The sequence below is a fragment of the Salmo trutta genome, chromosome 22 (assembly GCF_901001165.1).
Source record: "Salmo trutta chromosome 22, fSalTru1.1, whole genome shotgun sequence".
NCBI classification, from domain to species: Eukaryota; Metazoa; Chordata; class Actinopteri; order Salmoniformes; family Salmonidae; genus Salmo; species Salmo trutta.
In genome coordinates, this window is record NC_042978.1 from 20,886,728 (window position 1) to 20,911,801 (window position 25,074).

At 44.9% G+C, this 25,074-nt stretch overlaps 2 protein-coding genes across 4 annotated transcripts in view; one reads left to right on the forward strand and one right to left on the reverse strand.

The window, feature by feature from the left end:
- LOC115158357 (glypican-1) overlaps positions 1-14,930 on the forward strand; it is a 46,324-nt gene extending 31,394 nt beyond the window's left edge. Inside the window, exons 2-9 of the mRNA XM_029707198.1 lie at positions 406-564; positions 4,801-5,195; positions 7,347-7,512; positions 7,623-7,753; positions 7,871-8,011; positions 8,107-8,237; positions 11,837-12,012; positions 12,225-14,930. Of these exons, the coding sequence (XP_029563058.1) occupies positions 406-564; positions 4,801-5,195; positions 7,347-7,512; positions 7,623-7,753; positions 7,871-8,011; positions 8,107-8,237; positions 11,837-12,012; positions 12,225-12,430 (1,505 nt within the window). The 3' untranslated portion in view covers positions 12,431-14,930. The remainder of the gene's footprint in view (positions 1-405; positions 565-4,800; positions 5,196-7,346; positions 7,513-7,622; positions 7,754-7,870; positions 8,012-8,106; positions 8,238-11,836; positions 12,013-12,224) is intronic.
- Positions 14,931-15,020: 90 nt separating this feature from the next.
- ankmy1 (ankyrin repeat and MYND domain containing 1) lies at positions 15,021-24,735 on the reverse strand. 3 transcript variants are annotated; one of them, XM_029707196.1, is made up of 19 exons: positions 24,193-24,735; positions 23,813-23,959; positions 23,210-23,694; positions 22,857-23,073; positions 22,564-22,740; positions 21,813-22,447; positions 21,390-21,561; positions 21,027-21,167; positions 20,724-20,873; positions 20,521-20,628; positions 18,795-18,926; positions 18,583-18,696; positions 18,287-18,452; positions 18,044-18,191; positions 17,898-17,924; positions 17,497-17,651; positions 15,881-15,946; positions 15,534-15,644; positions 15,021-15,369 (listed from the first exon to the last, which is right to left on the reverse strand). In XM_029707196.1, the coding sequence occupies exons 1-19, from the start codon at positions 24,397-24,399 to the stop codon at positions 15,185-15,187; spliced, it is 3,543 nt and encodes a 1,180-aa protein (XP_029563056.1). In that variant the 5' UTR covers positions 24,400-24,735; the 3' UTR covers positions 15,021-15,184. The 3 variants fall into 3 exon arrangements, with proteins under 3 accessions (XP_029563056.1, XP_029563055.1, XP_029563057.1); XM_029707195.1 differs by having other exon boundaries at positions 22,857-23,103; XM_029707197.1 differs by lacking the exon at positions 15,881-15,946 and having other exon boundaries at positions 22,857-23,103.
- Between the last annotated feature and the right edge of the window lie 339 nt (positions 24,736-25,074).

Sequence of the window (25,074 nt, forward strand, 5' to 3'; positions counted from 1 at the left end):
ATTAGATTTTTGTACAAATAACCTTCTTCTGCCATTCAAGAAGTAATCCCCTGTGGCTCAGTTGGTAGAGCATGGCACTTGCAACACCAGGGTTGTGGGTTTGATTCCCACCAGGGACTAGCAGGAAAATGTGCAGTATGCATTCACTGCTGTAAGTTATTCCAGATGTGGAAAGAGTTTGTTTTACATGTTAGTCATTTAGCAGACACTCTTATCCAGAGTGACTTACAGGAGCAATCAGGGTTATGTGCCTTGCTGAAGGGCACATCGACAGATTTTTCACCTAGTCGGCTCGGGGATTCAAATCAGCAACCTTAACGCTCTTAGAGCCTCTCTAAAATCGACTATTTTTGGTATTAAGTGGATACAACCTTAAACATGTCCTGTCCTCTGTCTTGTCCCTAGGTGAGCACCTGCGGATCTGTCCCCAGGGGTACACCTGCTGTACCAGTGCCATGGAGGAGACCCTGTCCAACCTGAGTCGCAGAGAGTTTGAGGGGCTGGTCAGAGAGGCAGGACGCTCGCTACAGGCCTCCCTCAACACACAGTACAGGAGCTTCGACAGTGAGTAGCCACAGAGAACTCATACTCTCCTCTATACTGACAATGCACGCACGGACTTACACACACAATACACACAAACCCTCATAAAATGAACATGGGCATCTACTCTGTCTGTGATTCAGTTGTTTAACGAGAGGATAGGGCAAGTGTTGAGGTGGTCTCAGATAAATAAACAAACCAAATAAATGTCCACACGTCAGAAAGACACGCTGAGCTGTCAGCCTGAAGGGTAAAGGAGGTCACTAGACATTGGGATAATAACATTGGGAATTGTGTATTTGTGTCAAAATGCTGATACTTCCTGACATTTCTTAAGCGCTGCCTGTCTTGACACCAGCCTCAAGTCTGTAGTTGCGTGCAATCTTTTCAACAACTGGATGACCTTGATAGTGTCCTTGACTTGTTCTGCGAATTTTGAAGACATTACTGCAATCTTTGACCCATCACTAATAAACTCTATTTATATAAATGAATCAATATAGTCCTGAGGCTCCAGCTACAGTAGGATACTGTACCCAGATGACAGTAGCTGATGATGCCTGGAACACGGCTGTTTGCTCGGGAAAATAAATCTCCCACAAAGTAATCTGGACATCCATCCATCCATCTGATTAACATAAGATTAAAACAGGATCTGGGGATGATGGCATGCAGTCATATTTCCTGTCTTGATGGGCTCTAGCTTTCATCAGAGTGGTAGAGACAGGTAGACACAGACAGGAGAGGGGAAGGCGGGCCGCTGGGAGACAGAGTTATGATTGGCTGTGGTAATGAGTCATGGAACGTAGCAGACACTGTGGTGTGGATGGGAGGAAGAGGGAGGGGTGAAATGTGATAAGCTGCCCCCCCCCTCCACCCCATCTACTCCCACAGGCTGGGACGCTGGCCCTGCTAATGAGCATTTGACCCAATGAGGAGAGTGGCTGCCAGAAGCATCACATCACCACACATCAGAGTAATGAGAGAGGGGGAGAAAAGGGCAGAGAAAGAAGGGTGAAGCGGGTAGGTAGTAGAAGAGAGAGGGAGAGAGGGAGAGAGGGGAATGATGGATTGATTAGAGGTAGTGGAGGGCGATATGGAGAAAGAGAGAAAGGGAGGAGAAGAGAGAAAGATAGGGGTGGAGAAAGGGTATGGTGGTATGAGTCAGGCAGTGTGTGTCAGATGGGGAGTTCCAGTACATTTTTCTCCTGCTTTCTATACTTCCTAAACGGCTGGGCTGCTCTGATTTACGGAGTGAGATAAAATCAGTGTGACTGATATGTGTGACAGATGCCTTGGCAGAGGTAGCCTAGCTTAGCAACAGGAGGAAGGTGTGGGCCACACAACAACAAGGACACCGTCACACACAGGGGATGGGCCCTAGCACTACACAGCTGATTCAAATAATGAACTAATTAACTTGATTATTTGAATCAGCTGTGTAGTGCTAGGGCAAAAACCAAAACGTGAACCCCTTGGGGTCCCGAGGACTGAGTTTGGGAAATGCTGGTATAGAGCTAGTCCAGCTGCATACACAACCCCTGCCCCCTCCTCCTCTCCCTCAACATCAGGAGGTTACAGCCACAGAGACAGAGGGAGGCCAGATGTTGGTGAGGATGAAGCAATCCATCAAAGAGGAACCGTAGAGCTACAGCTACATGAAGCAGCGATAGAGAGGGGAGGAAAGGGAAGTGTGCAGGTGATGTTTCAAGTCCATTTGATATGATTGCAGCTGTGTCTTCTATAGACTACAGCAGATGAACAGGAGCAGTAGGTAGAAGCAGTAGCAGTAGAAACAGAATGAACAGAAGATCGAGGAGTGGCGGTAAGAGTTGCATGGCCATCTGGTTGTGTTTAGGGTTGCCGGGCGTGGGCCCTGGACTCACTCAGTTAAATGCAGGTTTTTACAGCTTCTCCACAGCAGCAGCGGCACTCACAGGCCCCGGCCCCGGCCCAGGCCCTCCGCCTGTCTCAGCATTCAATCCCTCAGATTAGAGGGAGAGTCAGAGGCAGTCTGCCCTCCCTAACCTTCCCTCTACGGGGGTCAGCTACAGCAGCCCAGTCATTGTGTCAGCAGAATGGGAGGTGACAGAGTTTTATTACATTCCCCCCTGACACTGTAACTCTCAGTATCTGCTGCTTTATTGGAAGGCTCAATAAGGAGGTATGTAGGACAATGGTATAGTCCGTTGTTATTTTTGTTTTTCTCTCTTCCTCTCACTTTACCCGCGAAGTGCTGTTAACTGAACTGCAGCTGAGACAGTGCTCTACAGTTCTACGGTTGAGTTCCCAGGTTCTCAGTGTCTATAGTTCATTTGTCAGGCATGCTAGAACACTCCTCATTGTATGTCACATTGGGCCAAATCCATCTGCTCATTCCCACGCTCCCATTTATTTGTTTATTTACGTAGCACGAAAAGCTTACCCACTAAGCACAGACATCATTTCAACATCTCGTTTTGATTTACATTTGGTTGAGTTGTCAACTAATGTGACTTCAACCTGAAATCAACAATAAATGTCACCATGTCAATGTATTTAGGTTCAAAATTGGGTAAAAAAAAAATCCACGTTGATTCAATGCCATCACTTAGATTTTTTTAAATTATTCCTTTTTTTTCACTTTTGATTCAACCAGTTTTTGCCCAGTGGGTAGTGACTTTGGTTTTTGGAGAACACATCAATCATGCGTCTGGGTGCCAAATGGGAGGACAGTTGGATCTGTACTTTACAGTCTAGCTAGTCTCGTGACAGCCTAATTTGGTGCTGATATTCAAATCAAATCAAATTTTATTAGTCACATGCGCCGAATACAACAGGTATTATAATACAACAACCTTACAGTGAAATGCTTACTTATGAGCCGCTAACCAACAATGGAGTAAAAAAATGAAAAAAATGAGTAAGAATAGGAAATAAAAGTAACAAGTAATTAAAGAGCAGCAGTAAAATAACAATTGCGAGACTATACACACCGGTTAGTTGAGGTAATATGTACATGTAGGTAGAGTTATTAAAGGGACTATGCATAGATGATAACAACAGAGAGTAGCAGCGGTGTCAAAGAGGAGGGGGGGGCAATACAAATAGTCTGGGTAGACATTTTATTAGATGTTCAGGAGTCTTATGGCTTTGGGATAGAAGCTGTTTAGGAGCCTCTTGGACCTAGACTTGGTGCTCCGGCACTGCTTGCCGTGTGGTGGCAGAGAGAACAGTCTATAACTAGAGTGTCTGGAGTCTTTGACCGTTTTTAGGGCCTTCCTCCGACACCACCTGGTGTCGAGGTCCTGGATGGCAGGAACTTGGCCCAAGTGGTGTACTGGGTCGTACGCACTACCCACTGTAGTGCCTCGCGGTCAGAGGCCGAGCAGTTGCCATACCAGGCAGTGATGCAACCAGTCAGGATGCTCTCGATGGTGCAGCTGTAGAACCTTTTGAGGATCTGAGGACCCATGACAAATCTTTTCAGTCTCCTGAGGGGGAATAGGTTTTGTTGTGCCCTCTTCACTACCTACTGTATATCTGTGTGTTGCTGGTGATATGCTCACATTCTATTGGATCTACTGTACTTCAAATAGTGGCCATTTAGCTGTACTTGATCTGAGCCTGTGTTCACTCTGTGGGCAGAGGCCAGCAGCACTGATGAAACAGTGAAACAGTTTGATGTCACACAATGCTTTGAATCACCAACATACTGTACAGTAAAACTGACTAACTGCAGCCTCCATTTTGATTTGGGTGGAGAGGGGCGGCGCAGGGCGGCACAGTAGACAGGTACCGAGGCCCAGAAGGTGCTGTTTCTCCTGACAGACAGGTGGTGATGGAACTAATGGTGTAATGGCTGACAGCTGGAGACCAAACAGCACAAAAAGGAAAGGAGAGAATGAAAGTTAGGGATGGAGTGTGACGGGAAGAGGGGGAAGGGTTTATGAATGCAGGTAACCATCAATATGAATGAGCCTGATAACCTTTTAGGCACTGTAGAATAGACCATAGGGCTGTAGCAGTCAAACATCTAACTGCTATTGATCATCTCTTTTTTATCATCTCAGTGTTTGATTGGTCGGTCACCTCCAAAGTTCACAGGTCGCCTGTTTGCGCAAGTAAAGGAATGTCTCCCCTCTCGCTCTAGGCTCGCCAGACCCTGTATTAAGGGGTCTGTGGCAAAGGCATTGATAAGTGTTGCACCTGTCCCAATAGTTAAAACGGACTATTCCAGAATTTGACTCCTCATCTCTCTCTCTCCTCTCTCCTCAGCGTACTTCACAGACCTCTTGAACAGATCCGAGCGTTCCCTTCAAGAGTCCTTCCTGGCCACACTGGGCTCTCTCTACTCCAAGAACGCCCCTGTGTTCCAGGACCTGTACGCTGACCTGCGTCGCTACTACCGTGGCTCCGCTGTCAACCTGGAGGAGACACTCAACGACTTCTGGGCACGGCTGCTGGAGCGCCTGTTCAAGGCCTCCTCCCTCCCGCAGTACACCCTCACTGACGACTACCTGGAGTGTGTGGCCAAGCAAACGGAGACCTTGCGGCCCTTTGGGGACGTCCCCCGTGACCTCAAGCCCAAGGTCACCAGGGCCTTCGTGGCGGCGCGATCATTCGTCCAGGGCTTGACTGTCAGTGGGGAGGTGGTCCGCAAAGTCTCCCAGGTACTGTTATAGTAGAGACCTGTGCTGTTTCACGTTTTGCTACCTAATATGGCAGTGCTTTTTATTCCTGATATTACCACCTCACATCCACCACACCGTCAACCATTAAACACCCTGCACACACAAACACTCTCAACCAGTTGAAATTGGGATTGTTATGTAAATCACAGAGTATGTTCCTTGTGTAAATCTGTCACAGAAAGAAAATGCCCTGGGTGTTTAATTTTCACGCCCAGGCAGTGTGTTTAACCTTGGTTACCCTGGTGAAAACACATGCATACTGTAGATAGATAAAGCACATTAAGGGTGTGTCTCAGTAGGGGCATGGCTCAGTAGGGGCATGTCTCAGTAGGGATGGGTAAAGGGCTGCTGTGCATTGCCCCAGCTACAGGGTGTCTGAGGGGCGGATGAAAAATGTAGCGAGGCTAGCTTAAAAACCATTTACCAGGAGTGAATTACAGAGAAGCCTGGCCCTCTGACCCCTGTCCCTTCAGCCACAGTCTACTGGCCGACTACTTGGCCAGTCTACATTTAGCCTTTATTGGATGAAAGTAAGGCATTTTAGGGACATGTCTCTATCTCTTTGGATGGTAGCAGTGGAACGTGCCCAGTGCCTGTTTCATATGCCAACTTTTATGATGCTTTTAGTATTATAGAGAATCACAAAAGCACGTTCTTGGAGAGAGGAAGGAGCCTTTGAGAAATGTTTGGGTTTTATGTTCATTTAAATGTAACATTATTATGAAAGTACTTTTAACCTACACATATCTAATGTGTAATCTTTTGTGTCTTTGAGTGGATCGATGTGTATTTTTGCGTTACTTATCGAACATACACAAGCTATTTACACAAACACCAGAGAGGGCAATAGCCACGTACAGGAATCCTGTGGGCTCTCACTCCCTTCTTCCTAAAAATAACCACCATTTCAAACCGCTCTTTATGTTGGCACAAAGAGGCCGGAGTCTGGCCCATTTAAATACTGACTTTATTTACAGCACGATGCCACCAGCTTTACAACTTTTAAATAGAACACAGGGAGATAGAAGTGGAGAGGAGGAGAGTTAGATGAAAGTGAGTGTGTGAGAGAGAACCTGAGAGAGAGAATCTGAGAGAGAGAGAGAGAAGGAGAGTGAGAGAGAGAAGGAGAGTGAGAGAGAGAAAGAGGGCGCAAGGGAAGGAGCATGTGGATGGATGGAAGAATCCCTTTGAGCTATGGTTGATTACTCTGTGACAGTGGCTGATGTAACAGTATGGCATCATGGGTGTCTGTCCAGTCACTGATCTTAATTTAGCAGCACCATTACCTGTCCGCTCTGCTCCACTCCACCTCCTGTTGTCACACTGTAGGAGATCTAACACTGTGGGATGTCACAATCAATCGGTGACATTCGGACGTATTAGGAAGCTGGTTGTCTGTGTACATTAAGCCCTGTTGATGGGTTCCTGTGAAGTCTGTTAATACAAGAACCGGTTGTAATGACACCGCTATAATCTTGTTAGCTGATCAGTCTCCTTGTGAAGTTCTTAATGGTCTCCCATTCTAGACAGCATAAGCTCACTCTTATCCTTTTAAGGAGCTACATTTGAAGCTGCATTCTGGGAAAATAACATGGTCCTCCTCCGAATTCTTTAATAGTGCGAGATTATTCCTGAAAATGATAGCCAACTCTTGTAACAGTTAGCATCCTTTAGAAAACATCTACACCAACATATCCATTTATCTATCCCCTACTGAACTCCTCTTTTGCATTAGCTGCATGGTATTGTTGCTGTTTCATGTTGCACAATGCGCACTACATAATCATAATCAATACATGATAATCATGATCATAGTGTTTTAACCACACATATACAGTGGGGCCTGAAATGATTGACATCCTTGATAAAGATGAGTAATAATGACTCTAAAATAAATAATTCCAATACTGAGCTATGTGCATGCTCAAAAACAATTAGAAAGTATATTATTTTATACTAATGCAATTGCTTAGAGAAAGAGAGTTTAACAAGTAATATTTATTTTCTCAAAAAAGTAGGAGTCAAATATTTATACCCCTAAAGATTCTTATAAATAAAGTAGTCTCATTACTCCTCACAGTTAAAAAGATGCAAAGCTCCTTGATGATGATTATGGGTGTGCCCCTCCAGGTTCCTCTGAGCCCAGAGTGTACCCGTGCTATGATGAAGCTTGTGTACTGCCCCCACTGTAGAGGCCTGGCCTCCGTCAAGCCCTGTGCCAACTACTGCAGAAATGTCATGAAGGGCTGCCTTGCCAACCAGGCCGACCTGGACACCGAGTGGCAGAACCTCGTCGGTGAGAGAAACACACGTGCATTCACACATGCCCGCACACACACAACACACACAAATAAGCACACATTCTCAGTCTTTTCCTTGATTCTCTTCCCTGTCTCTATTGTCCAGACACCATGCTGCAGGTGGCGTCTAGTTTCAGTTCTGACCCCAGTGTGGACGTGGTCATCTACTCCCTCCACATCCGCATCTCAGAGGCCATCCTCTACATGCAGGAGAACACAGAGGTCTTCACCGGCAAGGTCAGTCCAACCAGCACCAAACCCTGACTAAACCTTCCCACTCCCACTCATGGCCCATTCTCTTCAGTCGTAGATGTGTGCCTAAAGGTGTGGGTTTCATTGTGTGTTTGGTGGTAGGTGTTCCAGGCCTGTGGGACCCCCAGGATGGCAGACACACAGAGCTCAGGGTCTGAGGAGAGAAAGAAGAGAGTGAACCCTGCCAGCACCGCAATGGAGTACAAACCCAGCCCCACCACAGGGGTTCCACTGGAGATGCAGGTGTGTGTGTCATTAGAACTGCAGGACGTCCTCTCTGTCGTGTGTGTCTGTTTGTGTGTGTGCTGAGTATTCAAACTATGTCTTATCTCTCCTAGATATCTGATGTGTCCAGTAAGCTGAGGGAGATGCAGCAGTACTGGGTCCAGCTGCCAGCTGCTCTGTGCAATAGTAAAGTGGCAGCAGGAGCAGCTGGTGACAAGTGCTGGAATGGCATGACCAAGGCCAGGTATGACAAGCACCTGTCCAGTATTTTAGCTGTCTGGCAGAGACAGACTGTTAATGACACATTGTCAACAGTAATATGTAGAATATCATCCCCTCTCTGGTTAGAGTGAATCCCCCATGAGCCTCTGTATCTCAGCCTGAAATGGCCTCCCCTTCCCCTCACCCTCTTTCATGCTATTAAACTAAATTGATTATTGAGCAGTTTACCTCCCTTTCTGCAGTGCCACAACTCCTCCCTTATTAGATTGAGATTGGGCAATTTGATTTATAGTGGGCTGTTGACTCTGAAATATGTGACAGGCTATGTCATAAAAAATGTATGCACTTGTGGGTTCATGGCCGTGTTTGTGATAGTTTTTCAAGCAGCATTGGACGCTGATATAAACATGTGAGTTTGTGTGCGTGTGTGTGTGTGTGTAGCTCGGTTTACATCCAATTGGCAACAGATTTTCATGCGAATATTCTAAAATCCACATAAAGAAAATCTGCATATTTTCCCACCAGTGGTGTATTTCCACCAAACTGACTTTGTTGTGGATAAAAATCAGTGTGTGATGACCTAGTGCACACAAAATGTTTTCATGTACCGAATAAAAATCGAATGTTCAATATGTTTCCATCGCATTTTGAACTCTACCGATTAGTTTTTTCACAAAAATGTGCCTACTCTGGTCTTGGCACATGCACTCCAGCCAATAGCTCACTGATACAGTGCAGGTAGACTGATACAGTGCAGGTAGGCTGTGCGGGTAGGCCAGTCTACATTATGATTATTATGGAAAAGCGCAAGAATATTTTTATTTGTCAAACAGCAGCCAAGCATGGATGATCATGTCACCCTTGATATTTATTGGAACTGAGCATCAAGCTCATCACCGTGCACTTTCACCACCCTGTGAAGTTCATCATAACTTATTTCATCTGTAGCCTAATAAACTGCATGCTTTCCCGAGGTGTAACGGGTGGACCACACACCATGTCCTCGTGTGACTCCAAGTTTACCTCTACATGAAGGTTATTATATCAATATTTCAAATCAAAATGTATTGGTCGCATACACATATTTAGCAGATGTTTTTGCAGGTCTAGATAAATGCTTGTGTACCTATATAAATGCTTGTGTGCAGTATAAATAAACAACGGCATTTCTCACATAATTCATTTTGCAGACTATCCCACCATGTTGAATGAAGAAATTATCTGTAGGCATTTATCAAATTGTAGAGCAACGTCTTGTTTCCATCACACCTGTCGTGATACGGCATGCAGTGCTTAATTTGTAAATCGGGAACACATAGTGAGCGCGAGAGGGGGTTATCCAGTGGACTCTTGAGGTACCGGAACGCATGAGAAAATCGGTGACAAACACAACGTAGCAGCAGCGCAGCAGACCAAGTATCCTACTATCTATGGGGGTGAAACTGACAGCGTTCTCCAAGGTGCTGATTCATTCAAAGCATTTTAGACGTCACTGTAGAACACCCGCCATACGTATAGCCTATAGTATGCCCACATACTAGATTATAGCCCTGGGGCAAATCCAACATTTTTTACAAGCTTAATTTTCAAGACATAAATGTACAGCAACATTTTTAGATGGCTGTGATAGGAGAAAACTGAGGATGGGTCAACAACATTGTAGTTACTCCACAATACTAACCTCAATGACAGAGTGAAAAGAAGGAAGGAAAAATATCCCAAAATATGCATCCTGTTTGCAACAAGGCACTTAAGTAATTCTGCAAAAAATGTGGCAAAGAAACAAACTTTTTGTCCTGAATACAAAGCATTATGTTTGGGGCAAATCCAACACATCACTGAGTACCACTTTTCATGTTTTCAATCATTGTGTTGGCTGCATCATGTTATGGGCATCTGCAAGGACTATGGAGTTTTTTTCCCCCGGATAAAACCGACCACAGCTATAAGCACAGGCAAAATCCTAGAGAAACCTGGTTCAGTCTGCTTTCCAACAGACACTGGGAGATTAATTCACCTTTCAGCAGGGTAATAACGTAAAACACAAGGCCAAATCTACACTGTTGCTTACCAAGACAGCAATGAATGTTCCTGAGTGGCCTGGTTACAGTTTCGACTATGGCAAGTCTTAAAATTGGCTGTCTAGCAAGGATCAACTCTCAACTTGACAGAGCTTGAAGAATTTAAAAAAGAATAATGGGCAAATATTGTACAAAGCTCTTACCCCAAAATACTGTAATTGTAATTGCCGCTAAAGGTGCTTCAGCAAAGTATTGACTCAGGGTTGTGGATACTTATGTAAGTGAGATATTACTGTATTTAATTTATAAATTTGCAAAAATGTCTAAAAACATGTTTCACTTGTCATTATCGGGTATTGTGTGTAAAAAATAAATTGAATACATTTCGAATTCAGGCTGTATCACAACAAAATGTGGAATAAGTCAAGGGCTACAGTATGCATACTTTCTGAAGACACTGTAAATCATTGATGGAAACGTGGTTAGAGATGCTGAAATATTGAAATTTGTGACAGGTCAGGACATAAAAATGCAACTCCAAGGCAATGGGCCATTAATAATGCATGTAGGGCTCAGTGTGCTGTATCGCTAGCTCAGCCGTAAGCAGAAAGTGATATGCGTAATTTACAGGTTAACAGGCATCAAGTATAGCTATTCAAGCTACAGGTAACTACCAAAAACATGGAAACACTTGAGTAAATGAGGGATACAAAGTATATTGAAAGCAGGTGCTTCTACAAAGATGTGGTTCCTGAGTTAATTAAGTAATTAACATCCCATTGTGCTTAGGGTCATGTATAAAAAAGCTGGGCAGGCCATTATTTTGGCTACCAAAGCTACTGTATGCCCGTAGGATGACAATGCCCCCATTCACATGACACAAGTGGTCACTCAATGGTTTGATGAGCATGAAAACGATGTAATCCATATGCCATTGCTGTCTCAGTCACCAGATCCCAACCCAATTTAACACTTATGGTAAATTCTGGAGCGGCGCCTGGGATAGCGTTCTCCACCACCATCAACAAAACACCAAATGATGGAATTTCTCGTGGAAGAATGTCGCATCTCTCCAATAGAGTTCCAGAGGCTTGTAGAATCTATGCCAAGGTGCATTGAAGCTGTTCTGTATCGTGTTGGCCCAACGCCCTATTCAGATGCTTTATGTTGGTCTTTGCTTTATTTTGTCAGTTACCTGTATATATACACTATATACTGTATGAGTGTGCGATTTCCCATCCAATACTGTGACCAAAGCAATATAGTCCAGTGGAGGAGAGGGGAGCCTAGAGGATATATACAGTAGAGAAGATGAGGAGAGACTGAGATAGACAGACACATCAAAAGGTTGACAAATCAATAACTGGTGAAATCGATACACTAAATCCCTGAAGGAAAATGGATTTGTCCAAAAATAAATAAATACCAAGGGATAAAAACAACCCACAAAATTCTACTTGCCATACATCTCCTTAATGGTCCAAAGCCACATTCAAATAAAGGCCTAGTCCCAGAGCTTTGTCATCCTAATGCAATGTAGTACCACAGAAATGCAACCATGTTGCCTGCTAAGTGATGTATTGATGTGTCCTGTGTCCAGGTATCTTCCTGAGGTGATGGGTGACGGCCTGGCCAGCCAGATCAATAACCCAGAGGTGGAAATCGACATCACCAAGCCAGACATGACTATCCGCCAGCAGATCATGCAGCTGAAGATCATGACCAACCGGCTGAGGAACGCCCTCAACGGCAACGACGTGGACTTCCAGGATGCCAGTGAGTGACGGGTGGGGGAGGAGGGCTGATGGAGGAAGGAAGGGCTGAGACTGTAGTAGACAGTGGGTAAGAGAGTACGGGGTATTGGGTTTGGGGATGGGGGGGTAATGGATGTATAGGTTAGAGTTGGGAGTGTAGCAGAAAGGTCTTGAACAGCTTGGACTCACTGATATCCTCATTTCAATTAACCAATGCCTTTCCCTTGTCCCCAGGTGATGATGTCAGCGGTTCAGGAAGTGGAATGTGTACAGGCGAGTCATGTGCTCGTAGCGGACCTCGTGTCATTGTACCCAAAACAGACAGCACCAGATACTACAATCCTCCTGAGAACAAGAAGGTGAAGGGCACAGGAACCCAGACCCACCCATCTATCCTCCTCCCCCTGCTCTCATTGGCCACACTGCTGCTCAGGCGATAATGAACAGGTGGTGCATCCAATTGAGACTGTGTTTTGAGATGGAATAGAAGAGGAAAAAAGGGGGATTGGTGGGTAACTTTGCCAAATAGGAAAGGATTGTCATTGAATAAATGGACTACCTTTTATTTTGATGAGAAAAAAACAAAGAACATTAATATTCCTTGTTTTTTTTGCTTGTTTATATTTTTTTTATGTGGCAAGTAGAGCTGGTCTTTGGCTTCTTTTTATTGTTTCTATGCTTGGGTGGTGAACAAGGATGGTTCACATGCTAGATGTGATGTTTGGATGGCACAGGCTTCTTAGTGAATATGCCATTCTAATGTAAAGTCAATGTCACCTTGTTGCAATGTTCTAACAATGCCAATAACTTAACAGTGATGTTGTGAGAACACTGTGAATGCCGGTTTGGTGCGTATCTACAGAATGCTCATCGAACACATTCGTTTTTTTTAACTCAATCACAGTGACGAGGGAATGTGGATCTCTCAAGTATCTATTACATAAATAATGGTTTATTGTAAAACCCTTGCATCAATAGCACATTAATTAACACAGCAGCAGTGACATATCTATGTCATATCTTAATTTGACCTCACAAAAGGACAATAATCTTGCAGCAACAGGAAATGTGAATTATTATGTGGATTATAATTAATATACATTTTTGTAGGGGTTGATACATTTTTTCATTGGGGCAAATCAAGGCTGACATTTTAAAGTGGAAATTACAAACTTTAGAAGCCTTTTAAAAACTCTTAATACATGACAAGTTTGCATTGCCTGCTGCACAGGGACATTCTGTGATAACAGAGTGATTAAATGAAGATAGGAGATCTGTAGGTCTGTGAAAGCAGGTGGTATAGTATAACAATCTAGCCGTTCTCTATTGAAGGACTGTAGAAAGCTGCTTCCGTCATACTAGGCCTGGAAGCCTCTCTGTGTCTAATATTTTATTTGATCAATCTGGTCTTCAAACTTCTAAAAGCCACCATTCTGTTAGCAGTCAGGTGATGCACAGCTCACTTAGCCAGCAACACACATAGAATAAACACACTCCAAAATAAGCCCAACACACATACAGATCACAAGAAGGATTTTAAGCATAGTTGTTGGTTAGTATTGTTCACTCAACACATCCTGGCGACCCGTCAAAAAAAGGAGAGGTGCCGCTTTTTATACATATTTCCTATCTTGTAATATAATGTAATCTATTATCACTAACCCAAACTTAGGGGTTTGAACCTTCCCCGCCCGCCGTATGCACAGTTGACTACAGCTGGATGTGGAGCAGGAATGCCTTGACTAAATCACTGTCACACATTCTCCAAACATTGCTAGAATGTTCCAGGCAGCACAGTGACATTGTAATGAAGGTGCAGTCAGTGATGTGAGTGCATTGTTGTTGGAGCTGGCTCATGTTCCCTCCGTCACACACAGGAGGACCATTTCAAAGTGTCTGTGTGTGTACAGTTACAGTCTGTCATAGCAGAGAATAAATCTGATGTAGTGGCATATTGTGTATGTATGGCCAATAGTGATTAAATTATAAATTGTTGGGGTGAGACATCCAGACAGTACGTGGATGCTAGAATGGAGAAGATCTGGTGACAGTGTCCGTTAATGTAACACAGTGTATATGTCAATGTACTGGTGTACGGTGTGTGAGTGCCTGTCTTTGACTTTGTGTAAATCTGTGTGTGTGTGTGTGAGACTGTTTGACTGCCTGCATATAGAGGCACAGCATGAATGGATGCATGTAGAATGCATGTTAAGACTGTGTGAATACAGCTCCTGATTTCCCAGGAGAGAAACATTGAAAACTGAGCTAAAAGAAACGTAAACAGAAGACAGAGCATGATTGCTGCTTTCCAGTCTTGATCATCATCCCCTAAATTTGCACTGCCCCTGGTCTCTCCAACACTTCCAGGCCCACTTCCACTTCACCTGCTTTTCATGTGGTTCCATGGCACTTACAGTAGCCTGTAGATTTGGTGAGATATTTTGCTCTTAATAAATTTAGGTGGAATAAGAAGCCCATTCCTCGTTACCTGCAGGTTCTTATAGCTCTTCGTTTAAAATACTTGTGCTAACAAACCCAACACTGGGGTGCTCAGCTCAACTCCCAAGCCCAATGAACACTGAGAAATCGATGAGCAGGCCCTCTCAACACACAGAGAATCCTCATATGGAAAAATCAATGGGAGAGAAGCGCCATGTTGAAGTGCTGATTGATTTGGATACAGATACAGGCTGGCTGATTACATAAAATGTGTGCGTGCGGTGTGAATGTGGTTTTATGTGTCAGGGCGTGAAAATCAAGGGCCACAATACAGTGGGAGGCATAAGTAAAATGTGCCAATTTGAAAAATAATACAAAATTCCCCTTTTTGAGGTTCTTGTGATTGAGCAACAATGCCAAGGTGAAAATATGTCGACATGCTGTCGTTGTTTTCCACCATGAATTGTGTCAGCTATTATAAACGTAATGACATTTTAAAGATGTCCGACTGAGACTGACTGTTATTTCTAATGGCTTCTTCTGGTAAACAGAGTCACGAGTCAAAGGTACTGGGATGCTGTCCAATGATTCCACATTTTATCTTACTGCACATTATCATGTCTGTCAAGTCATGTGGCATACAGTTTCACATGAAACCAAGTCACCACTCACCACACTCCTCCATTTATCTTTCTAGAGAATATATTCCATTCCCAAAGTACTTTAATATAACAGAATCTGTCTCTGTGCAGCTGTCAGATGAAGCTGTAGTTCTCTTTCAGGTTTCCATAGTGGCTCTCTGAGAGTTTCTGGTCCAGGTTGAGCTGGCCCGTCTTGGTTTTGGCCCCGGCTCCTAAATATCGTCTCCGAGTGGCTGGATCCTGAGAGCCCTCGCTGCTTTTGGCCTTCCTCATAGAGTTGTTTGGGTCTTTGGGCTTAGCTGAAGACACAAACACAGAGCCGTGCTTAGTCCCAATCTCTATCTAAATGGGTCGTAACTGGCAGACAATATCCTTATCACATCAGAGACTTTCACTTATCTATTCAGTACTTTGAGATAATGTCCTGTAGTGAATATGGTGCCTTATCTTACTGTAATCCTACCCTGTAGTAACCCTCTTGCCAGCTTCTCCTTTAACCTGTCACGCTTCAGATGGACCTTCATCTGCTCTATCAGCGATGCCTTGGTGGGGTTCTTTTGGGATTCGGCAAACACTGGTGTCACAGCAACAGCAGCGTCATCACATACTCTACTAGGTCACTGTCTTTAATACACTTAAACTGTAGTGTACAGTGTGTCAACATAGATTTTGACTTCTGCTTTTAGGAATTCTATCATCTAATTTCACCCTCAAATGTTTTTTCACTCTCCAAGATATATAGCAGACATCTTCATACATAATCATCACTCACACTGTTTGCTATATATCTGTTTTACACCATGGCCTTACTCTTGACTGTGCTTGGCTGTCCTTTTCTCTCCTGAATTAGTAGAGTATTTTCACTATGGGTGACTCCTGTAAAGAATCAACATAGGACACAAGCTGACTGCATGACCCATCTGTGCCTAGTTCTTATTTCTAATTTAAAGCTCAAATAGCCACTTCTCATTATCAATGCCATGTTAACAGGTTCGATCAGTCTGTGGAGCGTCACTGCCACCTAATGGCCGATAAGTAAAAGGCATGGAGAAAGCTGCTGTACAGCAGGGGTTGTCAAACCTCTCCTCTGGGAACCCCAGACCTTCCATGTATTTCATCTATTCCAGACCTAGCACACCTGATTTAAATGGTCAACTAACCATCAAGCCATTGGGTGCATTCCTCTGCCCAGACGTTGCTGATCCATGCCAGATCCTACAACGCCTGGATAGGTATTTTAGGTATCAGCTTATCATGTTATAGCAATCTGTCAGTCGACGACGTGGCATGCAGCCATTGGTTGATGCATGCGTCTGAGCAGGGGAACGTGACCCTTGACTAGGTGAATCAGGTGAGTTAGTTCCGGGCTACAACACAATTGTGAAACGTCTGAGTTCCCAGAGTACAGATTTCAGAACCACTGCAGTACAGTATGTGCAATTGAATGACTTCAGTATTAAACCATGCACTTCCATTATACAGTACATACACTGAGTGTACAAAACATTAAGGACACCTTCCCAATAGAGTTTTGCCCTCAGAACAGCCTCAATTTGTTTGGGCATGGACTCTACAAGGTGTCGAAAGCGTTCCACAGGGATGCTGGTTCAGCTTGACTCCAATGTTCCCACAGTTGTGTCAAGTTCGCTGGTGGACCATTCGATACACACAGGAAACTGTTGATCGTGAAAAACCCAGCAGAACTGCAGTTCTTGACACAAACTGGTGCACTTGGCACCTACTACAATATCCTGTTTATTTATTTAACAAGGCAAGTCAGTTAAGAACAAATTCTTATTTACAATGACGGCCTACCCCAGCCAAACTCTAACCCGGACCAATCACGGCCGGGTGTGATACAGCCTGGAATCGAACCAGGGTGTCTGTAGTGACGCCTGAGATGCAATGCCATAGACCACCGGGCCACTCAGGAGCTGTTAAAGTGCACTTAAATCTTTTGTCTTGCACATTCACCCTCTGAAAGGCACACATGCAATCCATGTCTTAATTGTCTCAAGGCTTAAAAATCCTTCTTTAACATGTCTTCTCGCCTTCATCTGCACTGATTGAAGTGGATTAAACACGTGACATAAATAAGGGATCATAGCTTTCACCTGGATTCACCTGGTCAGTCTCATGGAAAGAGCAATGTTTTGTACACAGTGTATATTACATCAACATTGTGAAACAGTGTGTCTATTAAGCTGACTATGGGCTCTTTGACATACTCAATCACTTGAGGGTTAGGAATGCAGATTGGTTTAATCAAATGTGCTACAGAACAGGGAAAAGCTAAAGTTTGGATGTTGGAGTATAGCTTCATATGAACTTGTGTTTTAATGACACACAGGGATTGATCGGTTAGTTAAAGGTGTTGGCATGCTGTGTGAGGAGGTGATTGGGGGAGGTGGTGTTGTCCTTCCGACCTGGTACACGGACACACTCATCCTTGTGGCGGTCGTTCCAGGCCTTCATCTTGCACATCTTGCTACAGTAGAACACCTCGTGACAGCGGCTGCAGGCGATCAGGACCACACCCACAGAACGGCCACACTGGTAGCAGTATTTAAACAGGGGCTTCCTGAAAGCACCACATATATATATGCATGTATAAATATCAGATAGAGCACAGTGTGGGTCTAGCCTCATGTAAATGCCATAACAATGACTTTGCTGCCATCTAGTGACAAACTCATAGCTTTAAATGTGTTACTTACTAGTCTCAACTCATACAGTAGCCTACTTTACTAGAACACGTGTGTGAAACCCTGGTAAATGTTAAAACAAGGTCTGAGACAGCAGTTAAATCAATTTAAGTATAGTTCACCTGACAATCACTGCCTTACTTCCCCGTCTGGAATGAGAGGAAAGATAGTAATTCTTTAAAGAAATGAGTAACTTGAATTTGAACGGTAACAGTAACTGAATCAGTGTGTTAATGTGTGTGTGTGTGTGTAGTGGGGATGCTAGTACCTATGCTCAGCCCTATGCTGTTGTTCTATCTGCTGAGGGAGAGACTCTGTGCTGTCCTGCTCCTGGGAGAGAACCACTCTGGCTGCCTTGTTCCAGGGAGGAGTGGCTCCTGCTCCAGTGTACACAAACTTCTCTGTGGGACTAACACCTGCCACAGATACACATATATTACATGCACATCACAGATGTACTCACACATACGCATTCACAGTGACACACACACACATGGTCACACACACATACTGCTGATGCCCAGGCCCTGCTCCCTCTCTACACGCTGTCTCTCCATCCTGATGACTGCCTGACGCAGTAGGTCTCCCATCACGCTGAGGATCTGTCTGCGGGCATTGTATGCCTCTCTCTCCCTCTGGTTCAGGGCATGGTACGGGGTGTGGGCAATGCGCCAGTCCTGGGAGAGGAGGCACCAGCACTTCTACTTTAATAACACCACGTAACTACTGGAAGTGCATGGAAGTCTACAGTATGTCTGTTTCTGAGTATAAGATTTGAAGTATTGTACAGTTGTGTTGGTACTGTACCTGGTGAAATGCATAGTGGGCGTAGTCCACAGCGGTGCCCACAGCACACCTGCGGCCCTCACCAACCACCACTGGCATCAGTATGTTGGCACCAGCCTTCATCAGTTTCTCCAGCTCGTAAAAAACAAACAAAGCCGCTCCTGATGTGCTGCATTTAGTGAGGAGAAGAAGCAGTATAGTGTGTATGGATGCAGCCTCCTGAATTTGCTTACCAGCTTGGTTCTGTTGCGGAGGTGAGCCGCACAGTCGTAGCTGATATTGGTCATGGCACAGAGGGCACTGCCCACCCGGCGGGTCAGGGGGAGGTTGGGGTCAGCACCCCCAGCCAGCAGCTCATCAACAGCCTAACGAGACATTCAGTAGAAAAAGGAGGTCAACGCAAGAAGGAAAGACAAGGCTGAAGTCCTATACAGTTACAGTGAGCTCTGAAAGTATTGGGACACATTTTTGGGAATTTTGGCTCTGTACTGCAGCACTTTCTAAATTATACAATGACTGAGGTTAAAGTACAGACTGTCAGCTTTCATTTTAGGGTATTTTCATCCATATCAGGTGAAACGTTTAGAAACTACAGCACTTTTTGTACATAGTCCCTCCATTTTAGGGGACCAAATTCATTTGTCACAAATTCCCTTTGAAGTAGTCAAACGTTTAGTATTTGGTCCCATATTCCTAGCATGCAATGATTACATCAAGTTTGTGACTCTTACAAACTTGTTGGATGGATTTGCTGTTTGTTTTGGTTGTTTTTCAGATGATTTTGTGCCAAAAAGAAATGAATGGTAGGCACTGTATTCATGTAACAATGTGAGAGAAAGTTAGACGCTGAAATATCATACTCCCCCCAAAATGCTAACTGCCCCTGTAATTATAATGGTGAGAAGATATCATACCCCCAAGGCATGCTATTTGTGCGTCTGTAAATTTCTCACTCATTATTATTATTCACGATTCATTCAGGATTATCTGTCATCATGGTAGCATCCACATTAATGTAGAAGTGTTTAGAAACATATTCTATTATTATTTACAATAAAAATGACACAATACATGATTTACCATTAATTTCTGTTGGGCATAAAATAATCTGAAACAACCAAGACAAACAAACAAATGCATCCAACAAGTTTGTAGAGCCACAAGCTTGAAGTAATCATTGCGTGCTAGGAATATGGGACCAAATACAAACACTTTTGACTACTTTAACACACATAAGTGAATATGTCCTTTTGGTCCCCTAAAATGGGGGGGGGGGGGGTACTATACAGTTCACCGGATAGGGATGAAAATACCAGAAGCCTTTCATGTCCCCAGCAGCACTTCCAACTCCTCTCAAGGATGTGCTGCCTCCCTCCCTCCCATCCAGCTAAAGTAGGCAGCCTCTCTCCTTCCCATAATCCTTGTAAGTTTAACACGCCATTGTTACAGCAAATTAAAATCTGTTTCCTTTTGTTGGAGAAAAAAACATATTTCTGATTCAAAACCCCTCAGTCTGTGACTGAATAAAAGGTACAGAATGAATGTAACAGAGCAGACACATTTCACATTGTGCCATGAAAGGAGCTGGTTAAGATTTACTCCTCACATATTATAAAAGGGAATTCATGTACTCAATGGCTATTGAGGAATGATGGGGGGGAAGGAGAGGCAAAATGCACGGGAAATAATGATAGAGCCATTCTCCATTAAGTGGTGGGTGTAAAACACAGCAGGAAAGCTCACTGAACAGTCATGGAGAGATGGGATAAAAACCCTAGGCCAAGCTCAGAATGATTACATATGGGGGGGACTAGGGGAGGTGGACAGGAGTAGTAGACTGGTAACACACTTGTTTCAAACTCCCTCCCAGAAGCATTTACAGTAATAAGTGTGTTTTGCCAAATGCGTAGGTGTTGTATTTCTGTCTTGGCCTATTTAAGAGAGAACTGAAGCCCTTACCAAGTCGTTGCCGCTAGCGATAGCTAGAGAGAGGGGAGAGTGGCCACTCCACAGGAGATTGGTGCTTGCCTTGTGGGAGAGGAGAAGTGACACAACCTCCCTAGCATTCTGAAATACACACACATGAACAATATCACACACATGCACAATACCCATACACAAAGTCATAACTTTACACTCTGAAGACTAGTGTCAATACTCACAGTGTAGTCCTTGTCTCTCTGGCAGGCCATGTGCAGAGGAGTCCTGCCCCCCTCTTCTGGGGGCACACTGGGGGCCATGTAGAACTGAGATGGGGGGCCAGACGACGTGGAAGACTTATTCCCAAAACCAGCCTGGGGCTCCACAGGGTTCTGGGTGGTTGGTGTGTGTGCATGTGCATGCGTGTGTTGTTGTTGTTCGTTTGTATAAAAAATATATAAAAAGGAACCATATCAGTTATGAACCATGAAGATGAGGCAAGTCTCAGGTAACAACAGAAAACCCTATCTTACTCCTCTGCTGACCTTGTCCAGCTTAAACACCTCGTGAGCGTCTTGGGCGGTGACATCTGGGTCTGCCACGGCGTGCAGCAGCAGCTCAGTGATTTTGGGGCCCTCTGCCCCGGGGAGAGCTGCAGCGATGTGCAGGGGGTATAAACCCCTTTGCTGGAACACATGAGATGAGAGGCAATATGAGTGTAATTAATCACTGGAATAGACCAACCAACCACCCTCACCTTCTGTTGTCACTAAGCCATTCCAGCAACCACAGTCATATTGAAACATCAACCCTGTGTAGTCAAAGACACTCAGCTAGGAGAAAGCCATGTGTTTTGTTAGTGGGGCTGAGAGTGAGAAAGAGAAAAAAGAAGGTGAGAGATAGCCCACTTCTGAAGGCAGGCACATATCAGTGCGTGCTCCACACTCCAGCAGACGCCTGACAGCTTGGATGTGGCCTGCCTTGATGGCCAGGAAGAGGACAGGCATGGGCACACTGGAGGCGTTAGGGTCTGCTCCCCTGTCCAGTAGCAGCTTCATGGTGGTCCACCTTCCCCTGTGCCTGTACAAAGAGATGGGGGTTAATCTCCTCCACCCTAACATGATGTCAATCAGCACATCCCTTTTGTTTGTTTGTCTTGATTTTATTTATAGGGCGATTCCATTGAAGTATTTTCTCCATGGTTTGCAGTTTTCACATTGCACATGCTATGAGATAAATCCACATTTATGCGAGTAAGGACAGCCTCTTTAAAATTAACCCACAATGTTTCCTATGAGCTCAGAGCAGAGCCCTGACTGTCCCAGACTCACTCTGTCTTCATGAGGGCCATCTTGCGGACGGTCTCCTGGGTGTCAGCATGTGGTACCAGGCCCGATCGGCTTAAGGCCTCGGCCGTCTTCTGCATGACCTCCTCCGTGACATGGATGTGGAAGCTGGCCAGGGAGCGGGTCGAGTCAAACGCTGGGTCAGCCATAAGGCTGTCTCTCCTCTCCCTCCTCCTCCGGTCCTCCTCTGATCCGGCCTCTCCCTCCTCCTGCTGCTGGGTCAGATCATAAGAGCCACCCCCCTCATGCCAGGGGACACAGCCCAGTGGGATGTTCCCATCCAGCACCTGGATGGAGCGCCTTTCCCTCACCACCATCACGTCCATGCGGTCTAGGTCCAGGGCAGCCTGGTCACTGCATTCCTGGAGGTACTGTTCATCCTCATCCTGGTCAGCTTCTCCCTGACAATAACCCTGGCCATTGTAAAGGGACACTTGACTGTCATTACACTGGCCACGGTCCGTTGCCTCGTTATCAGCCTGGTTGGTGTGGCCCTTTGGAGCAGTGTCGTCAGCCTGATTGGGCTGGTCAGCCTGTTTGGTGGTCTGGGCTCTGTTTTTGGTGGCTTCCACTATGCTGCTCTGAGGACTGTTCACTGATGGGGACCGGGCTTTGACAGCCTGTTTTACATAGGAGTGACAAATAAATATAATGAAGAAAAACAATAAAGAGCTGACATTTTTGAGCAAAGATCTGTCCAAAGAAGGCACGTCAAATGTTTTGGTGCCTCACAGACCTGTGATTTTGCATGGGTCTTTTGTGGGACCTTCTCTGCAACTGTCTCATGGAGTGACTGGATTGGGTAGTACAGGACATTACAAACAGCCAGTGCAGACATGCCCTCACAGTTGAGCTTGTTCACATCTGCTCCGCTGTCCAGGAGCAGGTGGATCACATCATTATGGCAGTTGACCTGTAAAGAAATCCTAAAAGTTAAATCCTGTGCACACAACACCTCTAGCAATATTATCCATTTATATCTCTGTTGGAGTCTCCCCATGCCTATGTGATACTATGTCAGTGCCTTACCGTAGCTGCAATGAGTGCTGTGTGTCCTCGGGCATCTCCAACATCAGGGTGTATCTTACCATCCCGTAGGATGCGATAGACACTTTGCGGGTCACCCAGCGAGGCCTCCTGGATGAGGCCCTCTGAGTTGAGCTCCAGAGATCCCTTAGGGCCAAACCTCTGCCGGTTCTCAGACAGAACAGCCTCCACGTCCCAGTCCAGGGCCTCCACCTCAAACCTGCAGCATGAAGTGACAACAGACAGGCCACTGTGGTAAAGCAGGACACAAAAATAAATCCTTTTAAGACTAACTCTAAGGAGCTTATTTGCTTTCAGACATCTGTATAATAAATTTGGCCTGCGTTAGCGTTTACCTGTGCCTATGGATGTGAGCCTGCATGCGCTGCTGCAGTGGTAAAGCAGCTGAGACATCAGGGTTAGTGTCTGGGTTGTCACAGTGCTCGCCGAAGAATTGCCGGTCCAGCTCCTTACGCAGCCCCCAGGGCACAGGCAGGTGGTCCGAGTCTGTGGAGTAGCGGTCCATGTCTGGGGGCAGGATGAAGCGTTCGTCCTGCAGCAGCTCATGGTAAGGAGAGAGAAGTGGGTCCATGCCAACCTCCCTGGTGCCAGGCTTGGCCTTGGTCTCTGGCCCCTTGGCTGAGCTCTGGGACTGGTTCTTAGGCTCCTTCTTGCAGTTGATCTGAGCCATGTGTTCTGGGAAGGCCTGGAGAGTGAAGCCCCCCTCCAGGGCAGTGCACAGCCTCAACAGCCTCTCCCGGTGCCATAGACCCACGTCCTGATGTCCATCTGGGTATGTCACCACACCTGGCCCAAAGCGCTCGTCTGCATGGTACAACCCCTGTAGGCGTCAGGTTAAATCAAAAGTCAGGTGTTAAGTATTTTATTTCTACTCAGCTCCTCAAGCAGAAAATGTCATAGGTTATCGGTATCAGGTGACACTCATACTCCTGTCCTACCTGAAAAGTGGTGCCATCAGGGAAGGTCTGAATGCCATAGCCCTCCTTCCGGTTCAAATAAAACTTTCCAACAAATTTGAAGCCTGCTGGCCAGGAATAAGTCCCATTTCCATGACGATAATCGTTGTAGAATGAGCCATCATAAAACTACAGAATAAAATGATAGAAATAACTCGATGACATAGGCTGTGGACCCTGTAATAGTGAAAATGTCTTTAAAAAAAGTAGAATTGAACTACTTGCGTCAATGTAACAATACCTGCTATAAACAGCGACTTGTAACAAAAGTAGCCTAATGTTGGCCAGCCAGGATTGTATGACCCCCTCCCACAGGGCTATTTCATGACTGTCAATAAATTATTATATTCAAACAACAATACCTCTCCATTTGTCCAGGTGAAGACTCCACTGCCGTGCTTCAAATCATTCACAAATTCTCCTTCATATTTAGATCCGTCAGACCACTGCTGAACCCCAGGTCCATTTCTCTTTTCACGTCCAGCTTTAACGTTAGTCCAATGCTCTCTACCTGCCCGCACTCCACATCTGACAGATGCCTCAGGTGCAACGCTTGTAGAAGTCGCCATTATACACAGAGCGTATTATTTTGTGGAATAGTAGGCTTTCATTAAATTACAAACATTAGCTGACCAAACAAGTTTCCATAAACTTTTACAAATCCTTCAACAGTCTGTTTTCGGGTGGTTTGTCTGTCAGTCAGTGTAGGTTGCCTTGACAACGATGGAAGGGACAGCCCATTTGTTAATCGTTCACAAATAGTCGCACGTTCTCTACAAATTCTGCCTGTTTATAAATAATCCTTACATTCTTGTAGCTTTCTTGTTGAAATGCTGCGTCCAAGAACACCTCGATCTGAACACGTTGGATAAATTACTTAAATCCAGTACATTACATGTCAAATATTATCGAATCTTGGTCCGACCGAGAGCGAGCATGCAGAGAAAACCTAATCATTGAGTCGACGATCTCAGATGTCAAAGCAAAAGGTCATTCCATTTACTGCAACACAAGTATCATCACACTGTGATGGCTCCAGGGAATGTTTCCAACACTCCTTGACAACCGAGGCGTCCCATGGTTAGCTACTTATTTTATTGGGCCGCGTCTCCCAGGAGTTTTGCTGTTTATCCTTTAGTCTACACATCCTAGACTATGCAAACTTTTAGGCCTGCTTCTTTTCCAATAAAGTGTTTTTCTATGTAATTCATAGAAAAATATAATGTGACGTTTTGAGAGAATAA